General features: G+C 40.4%; 1 protein-coding gene across 1 annotated transcript in view; it reads right to left on the reverse strand.

Annotated features, from left to right (window-relative positions):
* sh3gl3a (SH3-domain GRB2-like 3a) overlaps positions 1-18,485 on the reverse strand; it is a 79,781-nt gene that overhangs the window by 14,959 nt on the left and 46,337 nt on the right. The window contains exon 2 of the mRNA XM_048615822.1: positions 7,261-7,329. Within this exon, the coding sequence (XP_048471779.1) occupies positions 7,261-7,314 (54 nt within the window). The 5' untranslated portion in view covers positions 7,315-7,329. The remainder of the gene's footprint in view (positions 1-7,260; positions 7,330-18,485) is intronic.

Genomic DNA, 18,485 nt, shown 5'->3' on the forward strand with positions numbered 1-18,485 from the left:
AAAGACTGATCTACTCAACATAATATTTATATCCGTTATGTTAAATGCTAAGTTTCTTTATTGTTGCTTAGCAAAAGTAAATGGAGAAAAACTGCAGAAAGTTGCAACACAAAGGGACTTGGAGGTTACCTGTGCATGAAACACAGAAGGCTGCCACACAGATGCAACAGGTAATCAGGAAGGCTAATGGAATGTTGGCCCTTATTTCAAGGAGGTTGGAGTATAAGAGTAGGGAAGTCTTAATGCAACTGTATAAGGTGCTGGTGAGACCATATTTGGAGTACTGTGGGTAGTTTTGATCCCCTTACAGGAGAAAAAATATTATTTCATTGGAGGCAGTTCAGAGAAAGCTCACTAGATTGATCCCTGTTATGGAGGGATTGTCTTGTGAGCATGGTCTAAATAGACTGGACTATTCACTGGAGTGTAGATGGATGAGAGGCAATCTTATTAAAACATACAGAATTCTTAAGGAGCTCGACAGGGTAAATGCTGAAAGGATGTTTCCCCTTGGAGGAGAGTCTAGGGCCAGAGGGCATAGTCTCAGAATAAAGGGGAGCTAATTTAAGATTGAGATGAGAAAGATGTTTCTCTGTCAGAGGGTTGAGTATCTTTGGAACCCCTTAGACAGCTGTGGAGGCATAGTCCTTCTGTATATTTAATGCTGACATCAATTCTTGATCAGTTGTGAAATCAAGGGTCATGGGAAAAGAGGAGGAAACAGTACATGCAGAATTGTCACATCATGCTATGATCCTACTGAATCAGTAATCTCAAAAGGAGCTGAAAGCTTACTCCTGTTCCTATTTCTTATTGTCTAAAACAGAAAATAAGGTGAAATAACTCCATGGAGGCTGGTATCTCATCACCAAGTCACCCTTTATTTACACATGAACAGTCCTTGTCTTTAGTACTGCCTCATTCAGAATTAGCTCTCAGAATGGCAGTATCTGTGACACTCCCCTTTTCATCCGTCAGTCAGGGCTCCCTGATTGGACCAGATTAATAGTCCCAGTCAGGGAACTCCTTTTCTATGAGGTCCACCCGGCTGACCTCATTACAATCACTGCATAAGGAATACAAACCTTTTTGGTAGAAAACTCACTGAAAATTAGGAAATATATTCACAGCTTGAGGGTTTAGGACTGTGCTACACAGATTAATGTAGAATGCTGTAAAACCCCAGTTAAACAGGGCTCAGAAAACACTGTCAGGGGAAACACGTAGAGGTAAAGTGTGGAGAGACAGAGTGCACAAATCATGAGATATTGAACAGGCAGCATCCTGAGATGCCAAGCCATGCAATGAATACAGATGTGGCCAGCTTCCACCCAACACCGCACCCCCCCCCCCCACCACACACACACAACCTTTTGCCCTCTTCTAAACCTGGCATCATTCAAAACTTTCCTGCCGTACTTGCACCACATTGTATTCATCCACTACAACCCTCCTGTACCCGCCTCTCCTCATACCAAAACTCAGGAGTGTGACAATTGTAACTATTATAAAGGAAGATTAATAACACTGTGGAATCTATTAAGATACTGCTCCTGTCCATTGCAGAGAGAATTCTAGCAGACATACTCCTGGATTGCCTACTTTCTGAGGCTAAGGAAATTTTCTCAGAGGCACAGAGTGTGGATCTTCACCAGTAACCTTCCCCACAACCATGTTTGCCAGACAAACAAATCCAAGAAAAACGAAGAGTACAACATCAGGAACTTTTTTATTAATTCATCAACCTCATCAAAATGGGTTTAACTGTGAGGCTCTGTGGATTGTGCTCTAAAGATTTGGTGTCCAAGAAACTTCATCACAATCCTCCAGTGGCTTCCCAATGATATGACCACAATTATTGAATGGGAGATATGAAGTCAAGTGTAGCGCCCAATCCTATTTTCAATCTACTTGACAGTTACTATGCTCCTCATCAAGATTATCTGGACTCTGGAATTGGCATAAAGTGCAGTCTAGATGAAAAATTCTTTAACTTCAGTCACCTCTGCACCAAAACTAAACTGACCGCCATAGATATACATGATCTACACATTGCGAATGAATGCAGCATCATTGCTCTCTCTGGAAGATTTGCAAGCGACTTAACTTCCTCAATTCTGCACGCAAGTAACTAAACCTGTCATTGACTGTTTCCAAAACAAGAACACATATCAACCCAACCCAGATGGCCAGCTGAATTTTCCACCTCTCACATTTGAAGGACAGACTCTGGAATATGTTGAGTGCATCCCACACCTGAGCAGCACATCATTGACGAGGTGATCCAACAGTGGATCAGCTGCCTTCAGGTCAGCCTTCCACAAGTCACGGCTACGACAGAAAATACAACTCAACAAAAGATCTCATGTATACTGCAGCTATCGTTACCACACTCCTGGACTGCATGGATTGTGTACCAGTGATACTTAGGGGTGCTATATATTTCTATCAGCAGTATCTCCATCTCATCATCCAATAACAGGACGGTTGAATAAATGATATGGTCTTTCTTGAAGCCAGCTCCAAGACTCATGCAAAGTTCCTGCAATGGACATGGTGCTGTGTTTGGGTGGTGGGTAAGCCATCTTCCATGCTTAAGTCCTGTTTTCCCAATTCTCAAAAGATCAGTGTTCTAAGGGAGTAGTCACAGAGAGATATCACACCTCCAAGCCTGAAAATGAACAGTTTCTTGGGAAAATCAAACATCTACAGCAACCATTGGAGAAGCCAAAAAAAAAACAAAGGGCGTTATGATCCCAACTGACGTTATTACAAGTCAAATGCCAGATTGAAATGTGGCCTGACAGATCATATTTTATTACTTAATGAGCTGGTCTTCCACTAAAACACAAGCACGCAATGCTGCGGATCTGGTTTAACAATAAAACAGAAATTTATCACACAAGTTTGTGGATGACACAAAAATTTGGTGGGAAGGCAAGTGGCGAGGATGGCACTAAGTGTCTACAGAGAGACAAAGACAGATTAAGCGAGTAGGTAAAAACTTGTTAGATTGTACATAATATGGGAACTGTGACATTATGTACTTTAGTGGGAAGAATAAAAGAGGTGAATATTATTTCATTGGGAAATACTTCCAAAAGCTGATGCACAGCAGGATTTGAAAGTCCTCATGCATAAATCTCAAAAAGTTAGCATCCAAGTTCAGCGAGTAATAGGCAAGACAAATGGACTGTTGGCTTTCATTTCAAAAGGAATGGATTATAAAAATATAGAGGTCCTACTAAAACTGTACAAGGTACTTGTCAGACCACAGCTGGAAAACTGAGCAGTTGGTCTCCTTATTTAGGGAAACATTACTGGTACTGGAGGCAGTCCAGAGAATTTCATAAAAGTTGATCCCAGTATGAAAGGACTGTTTTAGGAGGACAGTTTGATTGAACTGGGTCTGTACTCATTGGAATTCAAAAAATAAGAAGCAATCTCATTGAAATATATAAGTTTCTGAGGGGGCTTGAGACAGTAGATGAGGAGACGTCATTTTTCCTTGTGGAAGAGTACAGACCAGAGGGCATAATCTCAGAACAAGAGATCACACATTTAAGACAGTGATGAGCAGGACTTTTTTTTTCTTCTGATGGTAGTCAATATGTGGAATTCATTATCACAGAGGACTGTCGAGGCTGGGTTTTTAAATGCATTTAAGGCTAAGATGGACAAACCTGAATCAATAAGGGAATAAAGCATATTGGGGGAAATGCAGGAAAGTGGAGTTTAGGATTATCTAATCAGCCCTGATCTCATTGAACGGCAGAGCAGACTCATTGGGCCAAATAGCCTACACTTCTGCTCCAAAGTCTTATGGAAGGATAAATAAAAAGTTTCAAAGACAGGTTTTCATTTTACAGAATGTGCTCACTGTAAAAGTTTACAGCTTTGAGTTTAGTTTCATTTTAATGGTGCGAATGGTAACATTTATGGAGACTACGGAGCTCTCCTTGAAGCTCAGTGGTATTGGCATTAATAGGTGGGAGGAGCTCGCCACGAAGTGAGTGGTGAGAATTTGTCCTTCAAGCTGCATTGTGCTTTGAATCCAAAGGCCTTCATGATGTGGCAGAGCAGCAGCAGGGAGGAAGGAAAAAACAAGGAAGAAAATCTTGCACTCTGGATCCTGCTACCTCATGCGACATCCTGCTCCATGTGTCCAAAGACTGACGGGTCCAGAATTGGCGAGTGCAGAAACTCACAATCCTAAGTGGCCCTTAATTTAAGGGACAGTCAATAGTCAGCTGATAAATTCATTCAAGATAAATATCCCGTCTCAAAAAACAAAATAAATCCAAAGTACTTCTGACAGTAGTTACAACTGTGTTTTCTTAAAGGAGCAGTCAAAAATAATTGAATAATCTCATCATGCTTTCTAAGCTGCAGAAACAAACATAGTCACCCAGCATCAATACCTGGTAAGTTCAGTAAATAATTTTTCTGCATTTCTGATATTAGTTTACTTGGAGGACTTTCAGACTAAAAATGTTGAAAGAGGAACTGATAAACAATTACAATCTGCCAGTGAATGCTCCCACTATAGAAACTGGAAGTACAGCAACTATCAGCAATAGAAATTAAACCACACAAACACTTTTGGGCATGCTCCAGTTAGATTCCATCTCTTCTGGGGAACATTTGCAAATTTAATTATGTTCAGTTAAGTGACTGAGATGGCAATGCTTATGCAGAGAGAAACTGGGGAATTATAGGCCGCTTAGCCAGACATCGGTGGTGGGGCAAATGCTGGAGTCAATTATTAAGGATATAATTGAGCATTTGGAAAGTGGCGACAGGATCAGTCTTAGTCAGCATGGATTCACTCAAGGGAAATCATACTTGACAAATCTTCTGGAATTTTTTCAGGATGTCACCGATAGAGTGGACAAGGATGAATCAGTAGCTGTTGTGTATCTGGACTTTCAAAAGGCTCTTGACAAGGTCTCACAGAAGAGATTAGTAAGCAAAATTAAAGCTCATGTTATCAGAGGGAATGTATTGACATGGAATAGGGAACCTGTTGGCAGACAGGAAGCAGAGAATAAACAGGTCCTTTTCAGCGTGGCAGACAGTGATGAGCAGGGTGCCACAAGGTTCACCGCTGGGACCCCAGCTGTTCATAATATACATTAACGGTTTGAACAAAAGAATTGAATGCAATATCTCCAAATTTGCAGATGACACCAAGCTGGGTGGCAGTGTGTGCTGTAAGGAGGATGCTAAGAGGCTGCAGGGTGACTTGGTCAGACTTGGCAAATGTGGATAAATGTGAAGTTATCCACTTTGGTGGCCAAAACAGGAAGGCAGATTGCTATCTGTGTGGTGGAAGCTTAGGAAAAGGCGAGGTGCAATGAGACCTAGCTGTCATGGTTGAACAGTCGCTGACAGTTGACATGCAGGTGCAGCAGGTGGTGAGGAAAGCTAATGGCATGCTGGCCTTCATTGTGACAGGATGTGAGTATAGGAATAGAGATGTCTTGCTGCAGTTATACAGGGCCTTGCTGAGGCCATACCTTGAGTATTTTGTGCAGTTTTGGTCTCCCAGTCTGAGGACAAGATTCTTGCTATTGAGAGAGTTCTGCAAAGGTTCACCAGACTGATTCCTGGAATGGCAGGACTGACATATGAGGAAGGACTGGATCGACTGGGCTTGTACTCACTGGAATTTAGAAGACTGAGGTGGGGGGGTGGGGTGTATCTCATAGAAACATATAAATTCCTGATGGGACTGGACAGGCTAGATGTGGGAAGAACGTTCCTGATGTTGAGGAAGTCAGAACCGAGGGTCACAGTCTAAGAATAAGGGGTAAGCCATTCAGGACTGAGATGAGTAAGAATTTCTTCACTCAGAGAGTTATGAAACTGTAGAATTCTCTACCAAGGGAAGCTGTTGGGGCAAGTTCGTTAGATATATTCAAGAGGGAGCTGGACGTGGCCCTTGCGGCTAAAGGGAACAAGAGGTATGGAGAGTTTGCGGGAGTGGGATACTGAAATTGCATGATCAGCCATGATCATATTGAATGTGGGTGGTGGCTTGAAGGGCCAAATGGTTTACTCCTGCAACTATTTTCCATGTATCTATTTAAATAGGATTTGGGTTTTTGTGAATATCAAAGATAAGGAAGTTCCAGGCTAACGCGAGCCGCTGTGCTAAGCAAATGAAACCTAGAGCAGATACTTGAGGGGGAATTGCCTCAATTAACCTGGAGCATTCTCAAGCAGCACCTTGTAGCAGATAGAGTTCTAGAAACATGCAGCACTCCTATAATTCTTGAGCGTGCTCAATTTCCAATTATCTGTCATAGTAGTCATGTCATCAGTTATTTAAGGCCTCAGCTCTTCTCATTTTTCTCTCCTGTCTTAAAACATGTCTTTAAATCTCTGATGTGACTTGCTAGCAGATAAAATTTGATAATGTCCCTGTGAGCGCTTTGAGATATTTTACTACTATTTAAATTCAAGTCGATATTTTTACCTTTATCAGTTGGGGAATGAATTCGGAGTGCAGATTTTGCAAAAAGTATCTTTAGCAATAGTATAATAATTTCTCCTCACCGAAAACTAATGTTTCTAAAGTAACCTGCTCTTTGAAATTCTTTATAAATCAGACAGCAGATGGCGCTCTATGTTTTGTAATAAGCCCGTTTGAGTCAGTATTACAAACATTCTTGTTATATCTTGTTTATTAGTGAATGCACCTAACTACAAAATGTAACATTAACTAAAGAGCCAGCAACCGTTGCTGGTGTCTTTCTCCACATAAGCTGTCTCATTGAATTCCAAACTCCTAATTACTTTCCACATCCTTCATTATTCTTGATCTTCAAATTACTGTTTAATCCCAACTGAAGAATTTATCGACACTGTTCATTCTAGCCACATTCTAACTCTAACCACTGACTATGTAAAAAAAACTGAGATTTTTTTTAAGGTTTCCTTCGGTTCCCTTTGAGATTCTCTTAAATTCGATCCTTTTTGTTACCATCTCATCAGACAATTGAACAAATCCATCATTATTCACCTTACGATAAACCTTCAGAAATTCTATGACATCCATCAAATCACCTTCTTAGCTTTAGTTTAAGAACTTCAATTTTTCAAATCTCATTTGAAAAATAAAATGCATGTTTTACAATCAACAGGATTGTGCTTTAAATTAGATAAAATACTTCAAACATATTCACTGTGGTCGACCATGGACTGGTTAATTTTTGTTCCTCGCTACAAATCTTACCCAGAATCACCTTTACTTACCCGTTCCATTTCTACAAAGTCCTCATCTAGTTTTGTTCCTTCAGCTCCACCCATTTTCTCACTAACAAACTGCAAAATAAAAATATTAAAATAAAGTCAAAATAGTGTACCCAAAAGTTTTGTAAGTGAAATGCAAATAAAATTAAGAGCCAAGCATGCTTCTATCACATAATTAATAGAAAGACTGCTACCAATTTATGTTATTTAGGCTCCACATGTGGATATTCGATGATTGGGGTGTTCAGGCTTTGGGGAAAGGCACATCCATGCTGAGAAATCTCCCTTCACCATCAACACCCTCTGTAACGTCTCATCACAAATCTCCCTCACAACTTGGTTCTTGATCTTATATATGGCTAAGGTGCACTTTTGTTTTGCATGTTTACAAGTTCTCAACTATAAAGAAGAAAAATTTGGATACATCTTATTCAACACAAGCATTGGGATTCACGGTCAAGTGATAACATAAGTAAGGACAAAGAGCTTATAAATTACATCCCTTCTTAATAAACTCTAAGATCTTACATCTAGTCAAAGTTGGCATCTTGTAGAACCCCTAAGTATTAATATCCTTCAACAATTTGGGGACAAACATCCCTATTTTATTTCAATTTGGAATTCCTCCTGATTCACGCACAGCCACATCAGCTCATTTTTCAATCACTCGTCCATTGTTCAAGTCATCAAGTAAAGCAAACTGAGCCTTATAGAGAAACCTATGATGCAATATCATGAAAGCAGCATAATTGCTCTTTCAGAAATGACTGCAACAAATACACTGATGGCATCCAAAACAAGTCAAAGATCAAGACATTGATTAGGACGGGGGGGACAATGGGACAAATTTAATATATTCCTCTCAGGACAGGAGCATGGCATCACAATTAGCCCAAAGCAGCACTTGATTTAAAGCAAACTGACAATACAAACTCCTCACATTATTTCAACACTGCAGCTTTCCTCTAATGTACAGTTGCCTAGGGCTGCACAGATGCTGAAGTTAGTCCAAAACTCATCTGCTGAGATCACAATACTACAAAACGTACCATTTCAACCATAAATAAAAACACTGAATGTTGAAGTATTTTCATTTCATCTCTATAATAAAGAAGGGCAGTTACATAACATTCAGAATTATTCATGTTAGGCTGAGATTTAGGTACAAATGCACAAGTTAGTGACAATGAAGAATGCTATCAAGTAGGATGAAAATTTCAGCTATGCTGAAAGTGGTGCTTTGATGGATCACATTAAAAAGTCTTCAGCAGTTCAACCGATTATGACTGACCTTGGCAATTCTTATACCATGGAAAAAACTATTCTTGTTTTTCCAATGTTAATGAAATATAGAACTGCAGCTAATTAAATCTGCATCCTGCAGGAAGTGATATAGATTAATGCAAAATGGCTCATCATTGTTTTCAATTACTTTACTTTCCCACTACTTAACAGGAAAATTCAGGGGGCTCTCATATTGCTAGTAGTAATAGCCACTTCCCACTCCCCCAACCTCTGAAACAAATGAGCAGATTACATGTATGGCAGTTTTGTACACATTTACAACTCTTGCTCCTTTTCAGTGAGGTTCCCTGCTGGGAGACAAATAACTGAGTTTACCTTGACCATGGGCCAATCTGGCAGTAAAATGTTTCTTTTTCCCAAGAAAAATGTATCTAAGAAGTCCCAGTAATGGAGTTGATGGTTGGAAAACCATACATTCTGTAGAATTTGCAAATTGGAGTTAGGTCATTCATTTTCGTGGTCTATGCTGGTGTTTACATACAAGTCTTTCTTTTAGACTCACTCATGGGTTGTGGGTGCTTCTGGCTAGGCCAGCATTTATTGCCCATTCCTCACTGCCCTCTGGGCAATTAGGAGTCAACCACATTGCTGTGGGTCTGGAGTCACATGTAGGCTGGACCAGGTAAAAATAACAGTTTCCTTCCATAAAGGACATTAGTGAACCAAATAGGACTCCTGACAGTCGACAATGGCTTCATGGTCATCATCAGGCTCTTAATTCCAGATTCTTCATTGAATTCAAATTCCACCATCTGCCAAGACAAGATCCGAACCTGGTTTCCTCAGAATGTTAGCTGAGTTTTTGGCCTAACGGTCTAGCGATAATACAGCTTGGCCATTGCCTCCCTGTAGCTTACTTCAATCTATCTGCATAACTTTTTAACTTCTAAGAGCCACTGAAAGGGATCTTGCTAGGGACATCAAAATCAATGCTGATTTCAAAGGGAAAGTAGGTAGTCAGAAGCAATATTAGTTCAATAAAGACTGAAAATGGGAACATTGTGAATAACTATGGGAAAACGACAGACATGTTGAAAAATGGCTTTGCCTCAGTATTTACCGTAGAAACAGGCCTGAAGTCTTAAGAAAATTAATAGTTGATGGGTGAAAAGGGACTGAATAAAATTAACATGAATAATACATCAATAATGAGGAAATAAATGGAATTAGAGAGTGACAAATCCCCAGGACCCAATGCTGTCAATTCAAGGGGGTTAAAGTAAGTAGGGGAGCACATTGTAGATGCCCAAGCTCTAAACTTTCAGAATTCCCTACATATAGGAGTTGTCCCTCTGGATTAGAAAATTGCAATTTTAAGAAGGACGAAAGACAAAAACCAGGGAATTGCAGACCAGTTAAGCCCAACATCAGTGGTGGGGAAATTGCTGGTGTCTGTAATCAAAGATGGGTTAACTGAATACCTCAAACATTTCTGGTTAATCAGGTAGGGTCAGCATGGATTCATAACACATAGGCCATGCCTGATAAACCTCATGAATTTTTTGAAGAGATGACAAAGGTAGAGGACAGGGGAATGTCATTTACTGATGACACACAGTCAGGTGGCATTGTAGACAATGTAGGTGAAAGCATAAAATTACAAAGTGATATTGACAGACTAAGTGAATGGGCAAAACTGTGGCAAATGGAACTTAGTGTAAGCAAGTGTGAGGTTATCCATTTTGGACTGAAAAAGGATAGATCAGGATACTTTCTAGATGGTATGAAGATAAATTGAATGGATTTTCAAAGTGAATTGGCAGTTCAAGTGAATAGATATTTAAAATATCACAGTAGATGCAGAAAATAATCAAGAAAGCTAATGGAATACTGTCCTTTATACCTACAGGATTGGAGTACAAATTTGCAGAAATTATACTGCTGCCATTCAACACCCAGATCAGACTCCACTTGGAGCACTATGAGCATGTCTGGACACCACACACAGAACTGTGCAGCAAAGGAATGGGCCCTTCAGCCCACGATGTTGTCCTGAACATGACGCCAGATTAACCTAAACCCTTCTGCCTGCCCTTGGTCCATATCCCTCCATTCCTTGCATATTCATGTGCTTATCTAAAAATCCCTTAAATGCCCCAATCTTATCTGTCTCCACCACCACCCCTGGCAGCACATTCCAAACTCCTACCACTGTGAGTGTAAAAAATTGCCCATCACATCTCCTTTGAACTTTACCCTCTCACCTTAAATGCATGCCAACTAGTATTAGACATTTCAACTCTGAGAAAAAGATTCTGACTGTCAATCCTATCTAGGCATCTCATAATTTTATAGGCTTCTATCAAGTCTCCCCTCAGCCTCTGCTACTGAGTTTTTCTAGTCTCGCCTTATAGGTTATACCCTCTAATCCAGGTAGCATCCTGGTAAACCTCTTCTGCACCCTCCATATCCTTCCTGTAATATGGTGAACAGCACTGAATGCAATACTCTAAGTGTGGCCGAACCAAAGTCTTATAAAGCTACACACCTTAGCAAGAATATATTGGCCTTGGAGGGAGTACAACATATGTGGTTGTAGACTTGCTCACCGAGCTGGTGTGTTTGGTTGCAGACATTTTGTCACCCGGCTAGGTAACATTATCAGTGTGCCTCCAGTGAAGTGTTGGTGTTCCGTCCCACTTGTTACTTATATGCCTCGGTTTGCTGGGGTGATTGGCATCACTTCCAGTTCTGTTTTTCAGTGGTTTGTATATCTGGTCCAGTTTAATGTGTTTGTTGATGGAGTTCCAGTTGGAATGCCAGGCCTCCAGGAATTCCCTGACATGACTTTGTTTAGCTCATGCTATTATGGATGTGTTGTCCCAGTCGAATTCAAGTCCTTCTTTGTCCATGTGTATTGAGACCAGTGAGAATTGGTTGTATCTCTTGGTGGGTAGTTGGTGTTCGTGTATCCTTATTGTCATCTTACTTCCAGATTGGCCGATGTAATGTTTCTCACAGTCCTTGCATGGTATTTTGTATATTACATTAGTTTTATTGGTTTTGGTATGGGGTCCTTTACATTCATCAGTAGCTGTCACAGGGTGGTTGTTGGTTTGTGGGCCACTCTGATACCTAAGGGACTTGGTAGTCTTGTGGTCATCTCTGAAATGTCTCTGATGTACAGGAGGGTGACTAGTGTGTCTGACCATGTTGTGTCTTCTTGTTGTGGTCTGTTGCAGAGGTAACAGTGGATTGTGCTTTTTGGGTATCCATTCCTTTTAAAAACTCCGTATAAGTGCTCCAGTTCTGCTTTGCACAATTCCGGGTTGCTGCAGTGTGTTGTGGCCCATTTGAATAATGTCCTGACGCAGCTCCGTTTATGGGTGTTGGGGTGGTTGCTGGTGTAATTAAGTATCTGGTCTGTGTGTGTGGTCTTCCTGTATACACTAGTCTGGAGATCCCCGTTGTTCTTACATTCTACCATTATCTCTAGGAAGGGTAGTTAGTTATTGTTCTCTTCTTCTTTTGTGAATTTTATTCCAGGGAGGATGTTGTTTATGTGTCGGTGGGTTTTTTCTAGTCTTGTGTTTGATAATCATGAAGGTGTCATCTGCATATCGGACCCAGGGTTTGGGTTGTATAGTGAGGAGCGCTGACCATTCTAATCTTTACATTACTGCTTCTGCAATCAGTCCTGATATCGGGAATCCCATTGGTATTCTGTTGATTTGTTTAAATATATGGTCGTTGAAGGTGAAGTGGGTTGTGAGGAACAGATGCAGCAGTTTCAGGGGGCTGTCCTTGTTGATGCTGTTCGTGTCATAGGATGCCTGTCTTCCTGATTCGTCCAGCAGTGTGGCAATTGTCTCTTTGCGATCCTGTGACAGCCACTGACCAACGTGAAGGATCCCATATCCACAACCAATAAAACTAACATAATACACAAAATACCATGCAAGGACTGTGAAAAACATTACAATCGACCAAACTGGAAGAAAACGGACAATAAGGATACATGAACACCAACCAGCCACCAAGAGACACAACCAAGTCTCACTATTCTCAATACACACGGACAAAGAAGGACACAAATTCGACTGGGACAACACATCCATAATAGCACGAGCCAAACAGAGACATACCAGGAAATTCCTGGAGGCCTGGCATTCCAACCGGAACCCCAACAAAAAAAACACATTAAACTGGACCTGATATACAAACCATTGACAAACAGAAGCGGAATGATGCCAACCACCCCAGCAAACCAAGGCATATAAATAACAAGTGGGACAGAACACCAATACTTTACCTGTGACGCACTGACGATGTTACCTAGCAGGGTGACAAAACGTCTGCAACCAAACACACCGGCTCAGCAAGCAAGGCTACAACTTCATCCACAACCCGAGCTACAAATCTTCTCAAAAACTTTTGAGTACAACAGGTGTTTAAAAGGAATGATACCTGGACTTTAGGGTTAAATTATAATGAGAGATTATACAAATTAGGCCTGTACTCTCTAGAATTTGGAAGGTTAAGGGGTGATTTGATCAAAGTTTTCAATATATTGACAGAAAAAGAGAGGCTATATTAAAGATGAGCTATTTTCATTGTTTGAGGATTCTAGAACTAGGGGGCATAGCCTGTAAATTCTGATGATTATCTGACAATCTGAGACCATTCAGGAGAAATGTTAAGAAGCACTTTGACACACAAAGGGTGGTAGATATTTGGTCCTCTCTTCCACAAATGGCAGTGGATGCTGGTTCAGTTGTTAATTTTACATCTGAGAACAAAGGTATTAAGGTATATGGGCCAAAGCCATGATCTCACTGAATGGAGCTGAATGGCCTACTCCTGTTCCTATTCCTTTCTACCTCATGTAGCTACTTAGCTTTCCCCAAGTCTTACTCACTTCAACCACTGAGTGGTAACAAGTTCCAAAATCTCTGGGTAAAGCAGGTTCTTCTAAAGTCTTTATGGTTTTATTAACTGGATTTATTTATTGCCCCTAATTATTAACTGACCACACAGGTGGAAACATCTTCACATCTCCTCAGAGTTCCTTCAAAATTTTAATGATCCCAACTGAGTCAATCCTTGACCTTCACTTTCCTAGAGTAAGAAGTCCCTGCCTGTTTTATCTCTCCTGATGAATATAACTCTCGGTTCTGTATTCATCTTGTTTCCAGCTGATATAACGCAACTACTATCTTCTTGTATAAGGTTGACCAGCAGACGGATCTGAGTGTCATAGTGCATGAATGCAAAAGGTAGAGCAAGTAATTGGGAAAGCTAATGGAATGTTATATTCAATTCCCCTTGCAATGAATGATAAACGGAAGGAGGTTCTACATCAGTTATACAGAGCACTGTTGAAATTGCATCTAGAGTAATGTGTACAGCATTGGTCACCTTGTTTAGGGAAGGATATAAATGCTTAGGTGAAAGTTCAAAGATGGTTTTCTAGAGGAACACCTGGAATGGGCAGGTTGTCAAATGAGGAAAAGTTGGAGAGACTAGGATTGTAACCACTGGAGTTTAAACATGTAAGATGCCATTTGAATGAAACATATAAATCCTGAGGGGTCTTGACAGGGTATAAGTTTCGCCTTATCGGAAAATGTAAATCCAGGGGGTCATTATTTAAAAATCAGGGGCTGTGCATATAAAACATAGATTAAGCATTATTTTCTTTCAGCGGGTCCAAAGTCTTTGAAATTTTCTTCCTGAAATGGTGAGAGAAGCAGAGTATTTTAATAAAGACTAAAATATTTTAATCAATATTTTTAAGGCAGAGGAGATAGATTTTTGTTAAGCAAGGGGCGGGAAATGCTTATCAGGAGAAGCAGAAATAAGGATCAGATTACAATCGGTCGGGCATGATATTATTGAATGACGTAGCAGGCTTGAAGAGATAATTAAATATAAGAACTAGGAGCAGGAGTGGGCCATTCAGCCCCTTGAACTGCTCTGCCATTTAGTACAATCATAGCTGATCTCATCTCGGCCTCAACTCCCCAATTTTGCCTGCTCTCCTCCATCTTTCAGCCCATTACTAATTAAAAATCTGTCTATCTCCTCCTTAGAATTTACTCTATGTTCAAGCATCCACCACACTCTAGGATCGCTAGTTCCACAGATGATGACCTTTAAAGAGAAGTGATTTCTCCTCTGTTTTAAATCTACTACTCCTTATCCTAAAAACATGATCTCTCATTCTAGATCACTCCACATCAGGAACCATACTTTCTACATCCACTTTGTCAATTCCCTTTAGTATCTTTTAACACCTCAATTGAGTCTCCCCTCATCTTTTGAACTTGAAGGAGTATAGGTCTGAACTGCTCAGTCTCTCTCCATAAGACAAACCCCTCATCTCTGGAATCAATCTAATGAACCTTCTCTGAACTGCATCCAATGCAACTGCATCTCTCCTCAAGTAAGGGGATAAAAGTTGTATGCGATAATCCAGGTACGGTCTCACTAATGCTTTTTACAGTTACACTCGCCTACTTTCATACCCTATTCCTTTAACAATAAATGCCAAAGTTCTGTTTGCCTTATTACCTGCTGTGCCTGCATACTAGTTTTCTGTAGTACAAGCACAAGGATATCCCGATCCCTCTGCATCAGGCCCTAATGGCCTGCTCATGCTCCGTATGTTTGTAAATATTCACAGTACGCCAGTGTGTTCTTACCAAGATTCGATATAAAGCTAATCCCTGTCAATCCAGACAACATTCAGTATATTAGAGACAAATTGAAATCTTGGTTGCCTAAGTGAACAATCAATGACTTCATTTATCTACTGCAATAAATTTTAATCATAAAGTTACTGGGCTAAGAAACCAGTCTGATTCTTCACGAAAGAAAAAACAGCATTTGTTCTTGAACGAAAGAGAAAACTTTTATTGACCATACAAAATGATCAGAGAGAAGTTTTATTATTTCTATTGGTGGTTAATTTCCAGCCTTCATTACATGATCTGGGCTCCCGAGTGCAGTGATTTTGAAGATTATTTTTCCCTTCAAAAATGTACGGATTCCTTTTTAAAGGGTTGACAGTGAAACTGTGAGAAGGAAGAGCAGGATTTCTTACTTTAACGTTCCAGTGAACACTGCCAGGTAGTGAGGAACTTGTATTTCTGTATTTCTGGTAGTATATGTCAGGGAGGAAAATGATCTGTTCTGAATCAAAATGATCACATACTCAACTCAAAGTAAACAAAATATATTTTTGTGTTTGTAGATCTAAAACATGGAAATTGAAACATTTTAGGTTAATGGATAATCACCCTTTGCTGGTGCATATTGAACCAATGTAGCTATGAGTCAAATTAATGACATGCAATATTTAACAAAAGATGATGGACAATGTTAGTGATAGGAGTAACTGAATATTGGGTGAAAGATAAAAACCAATCTGAAATGAATGGAAGAAACACGTGACTAATTCATTTGTATCAAGAACAGAAGAGGTTAGTCTGTGGTGTTGAGTGTATGAGCAGATTGCGGCCTTTTCTTGTGACTATTCAAGATCAAGCACTCTGAAGCTACAATGAATTTACTTTCTGCTGGAACTGGATATGACGTTAAGATTCCTGTACAGATAGCAAGATAAATAATGGAGGTTTATTGCACAAGCCTTTGGTCTACTGGCAGTTATCTGAACTCACTCTGAGGATACAGGCAGGGCTTGAACCAATGTTCCCAACCATCCTGGTGTGTAGACACTGAATTTGAAATAACATTCAGTGGAATTCTTGCATCTGGTGCACATGGTTGATATTATTAGTGTTGGAGTCAATAAAACTCTAAATCATAAATTAGGCCATATTGTGGTTAATCAGCTTCTTATAAAGATGGAAAGACAATTCACATCGACAAATTAAAGGTCTGACAGACTGTAATGAATCCTTCCACTGCTTCATGCTATTCTCTTCAAAGAAAGAGCATGAAGATACAAATATAATGTTTCATTGGTTTATTGCAACCACAATAATATCAGCAAATGGATCTTATGCTTAGAACAAGACTTCGGCTTGTGTAAATCTGATATCCTTGAGGTACACACTGGCAATATAAACAAAGGTAATGTGATACAGCCGCGTTTAGAGTACATTTATTTGAGAATTGAAAAAGGGAATATCAATGCTACAATAATTATCACCAAATTGAAGAGTATATTGAAACTTTAACAGAAAATATGGTTGGATTCATGAGGGTGAAATGGTCTGTTCTACAACAACCTAACAAATTTTGCAAATAATTTAAACAAATGCAGTACAGAATTTGGTAAACCAATCTTGAAAGAGCAACCTGAAATATCTGAAGATAAGGATCGAACGTTCCAATTTATTTGGGAAAGTATTGTGAGACTCCCTTTAAAATTATGCTTTGTATACTTGAGTTCAGGACTCTAGCACATATGAAAATCATTATTGTCTGAAAAACAATTGCTGACCACTACACTTGGCTTTGTAATCCTTGGTCAACTGTATACCCAAACTTCCACTGCACCATTAGTCCTATTGGCTTCAAAATTGCAAACAAATCTATTTTTGTGGTGTAGTACTCCATCAAAACATCTTCTGAAAGTATCGAACACTCTGCCTTCATCAATACTCACTTATTTCAGAGGATTCAATCAAGTCAGTCAGTGTTAAAGTTACTTGTGAGAATTGCACCTCTGCATTGGATAAGCACAGAACCAAAAAAAAATAATTTGAATACTTGTGCAATATTTCTGACATAAAGCAAAGAATTGCAGATGCTGAGATCGAAAGCAAAAACACAAATTGCTGGCGAAACTCAGCAGGTCTGTGGGAAGAAGGCACAGTTAATGTTTGATAACAAGGTGTAGAGCTGGATGAACACAGCAGACCAAGCAGCATCAGAGGAGCAGGAACACCACCATTAACATTCCTAGATTGCTGCTCTACCAGCAAGTCAGACCCACTAGAGATGGTAGCACAGTGGTATACAGTGGGAGGTACCCCCAGGAGTCCTCAACACTGACTTCAGACCCCATGAACTATCATAGCAAACATGGGTAAGAAAAGCTCTTGCTGATTACTACCAATCAAGTTCCCTCAGCAGATGAATCAGTTTTCCTCTGTGTTGGACACTTGGTGAGAAGTCACAGGACACCAGGTTATAATCCAATAGACTTCACCTGATGAAGGAGCTTGTGATTATGAAAGCTTGTGATTTTAAATAAACCAGTTGGACTATAACCTCGTATTGTGTAACCTCTGACTTTGTCAATCCCAGTCCAACACCGGCACCTCCACATCATGGACACTAGGTGGAGGAAGCACTTAGGGTGGGAAGTGCACAGAATGTACTCGGGTACTTCAATGCACATCATAGAGATGCTCCGTAGAACCAGCACTAATTGAGTTAGCAACACAGCTACTAGACCAGTCGTAAAGCAGCTAGTAAGTGAACCAACAAGGTGCTTGACTGTGTCCTCAGCAACCTTCTTGTAACAGATGCTTCTGTCCATAACAGTATCAGTAGGAGCAGCAGCCACATAGTCCTTGTAGAGACAAAGTCCTACCTTCACTTTGAGGATACCTTCCATCATGTTCTGTTGCACTAAGTGGGATATATTTCTAATAACAAGGTGCAGGGCTGGATGAACACAGCAGGCCAAGCAGCATCAGAGGAGCAGAAAGGCTGACGTTTCGGGCCTAGACCCTTCATCAGAAAAGGGGGAGGGGAAGGGGGTTCTGAAATAAATAGGGAGAGAGTGGGAGGCGGATAGAAGAGGGATAGAGGAGAGGATAGGTGGAGAGGAAACAAACAAATCGAAGAGGCGGGGATGGAGCCAGTAAAGGTGAGTGTAGGTGGGGAGTTAGGGAGGGGATAGATCAGTCCAGGGAGGACGGACAGGTCAAGGGGGCGCGATGAGGTTAGTCGGTAGGGGATGGGGGTGCGGCTTGAGGTGGGAGGAGGGGATAGGTGGGAGGAAG

This window comes from Rhincodon typus, chromosome 33 (assembly GCF_021869965.1).
Source record: "Rhincodon typus isolate 14 chromosome 33, sRhiTyp1.1, whole genome shotgun sequence".
Taxonomy (NCBI): Eukaryota; Metazoa; Chordata; class Chondrichthyes; order Orectolobiformes; family Rhincodontidae; genus Rhincodon; species Rhincodon typus.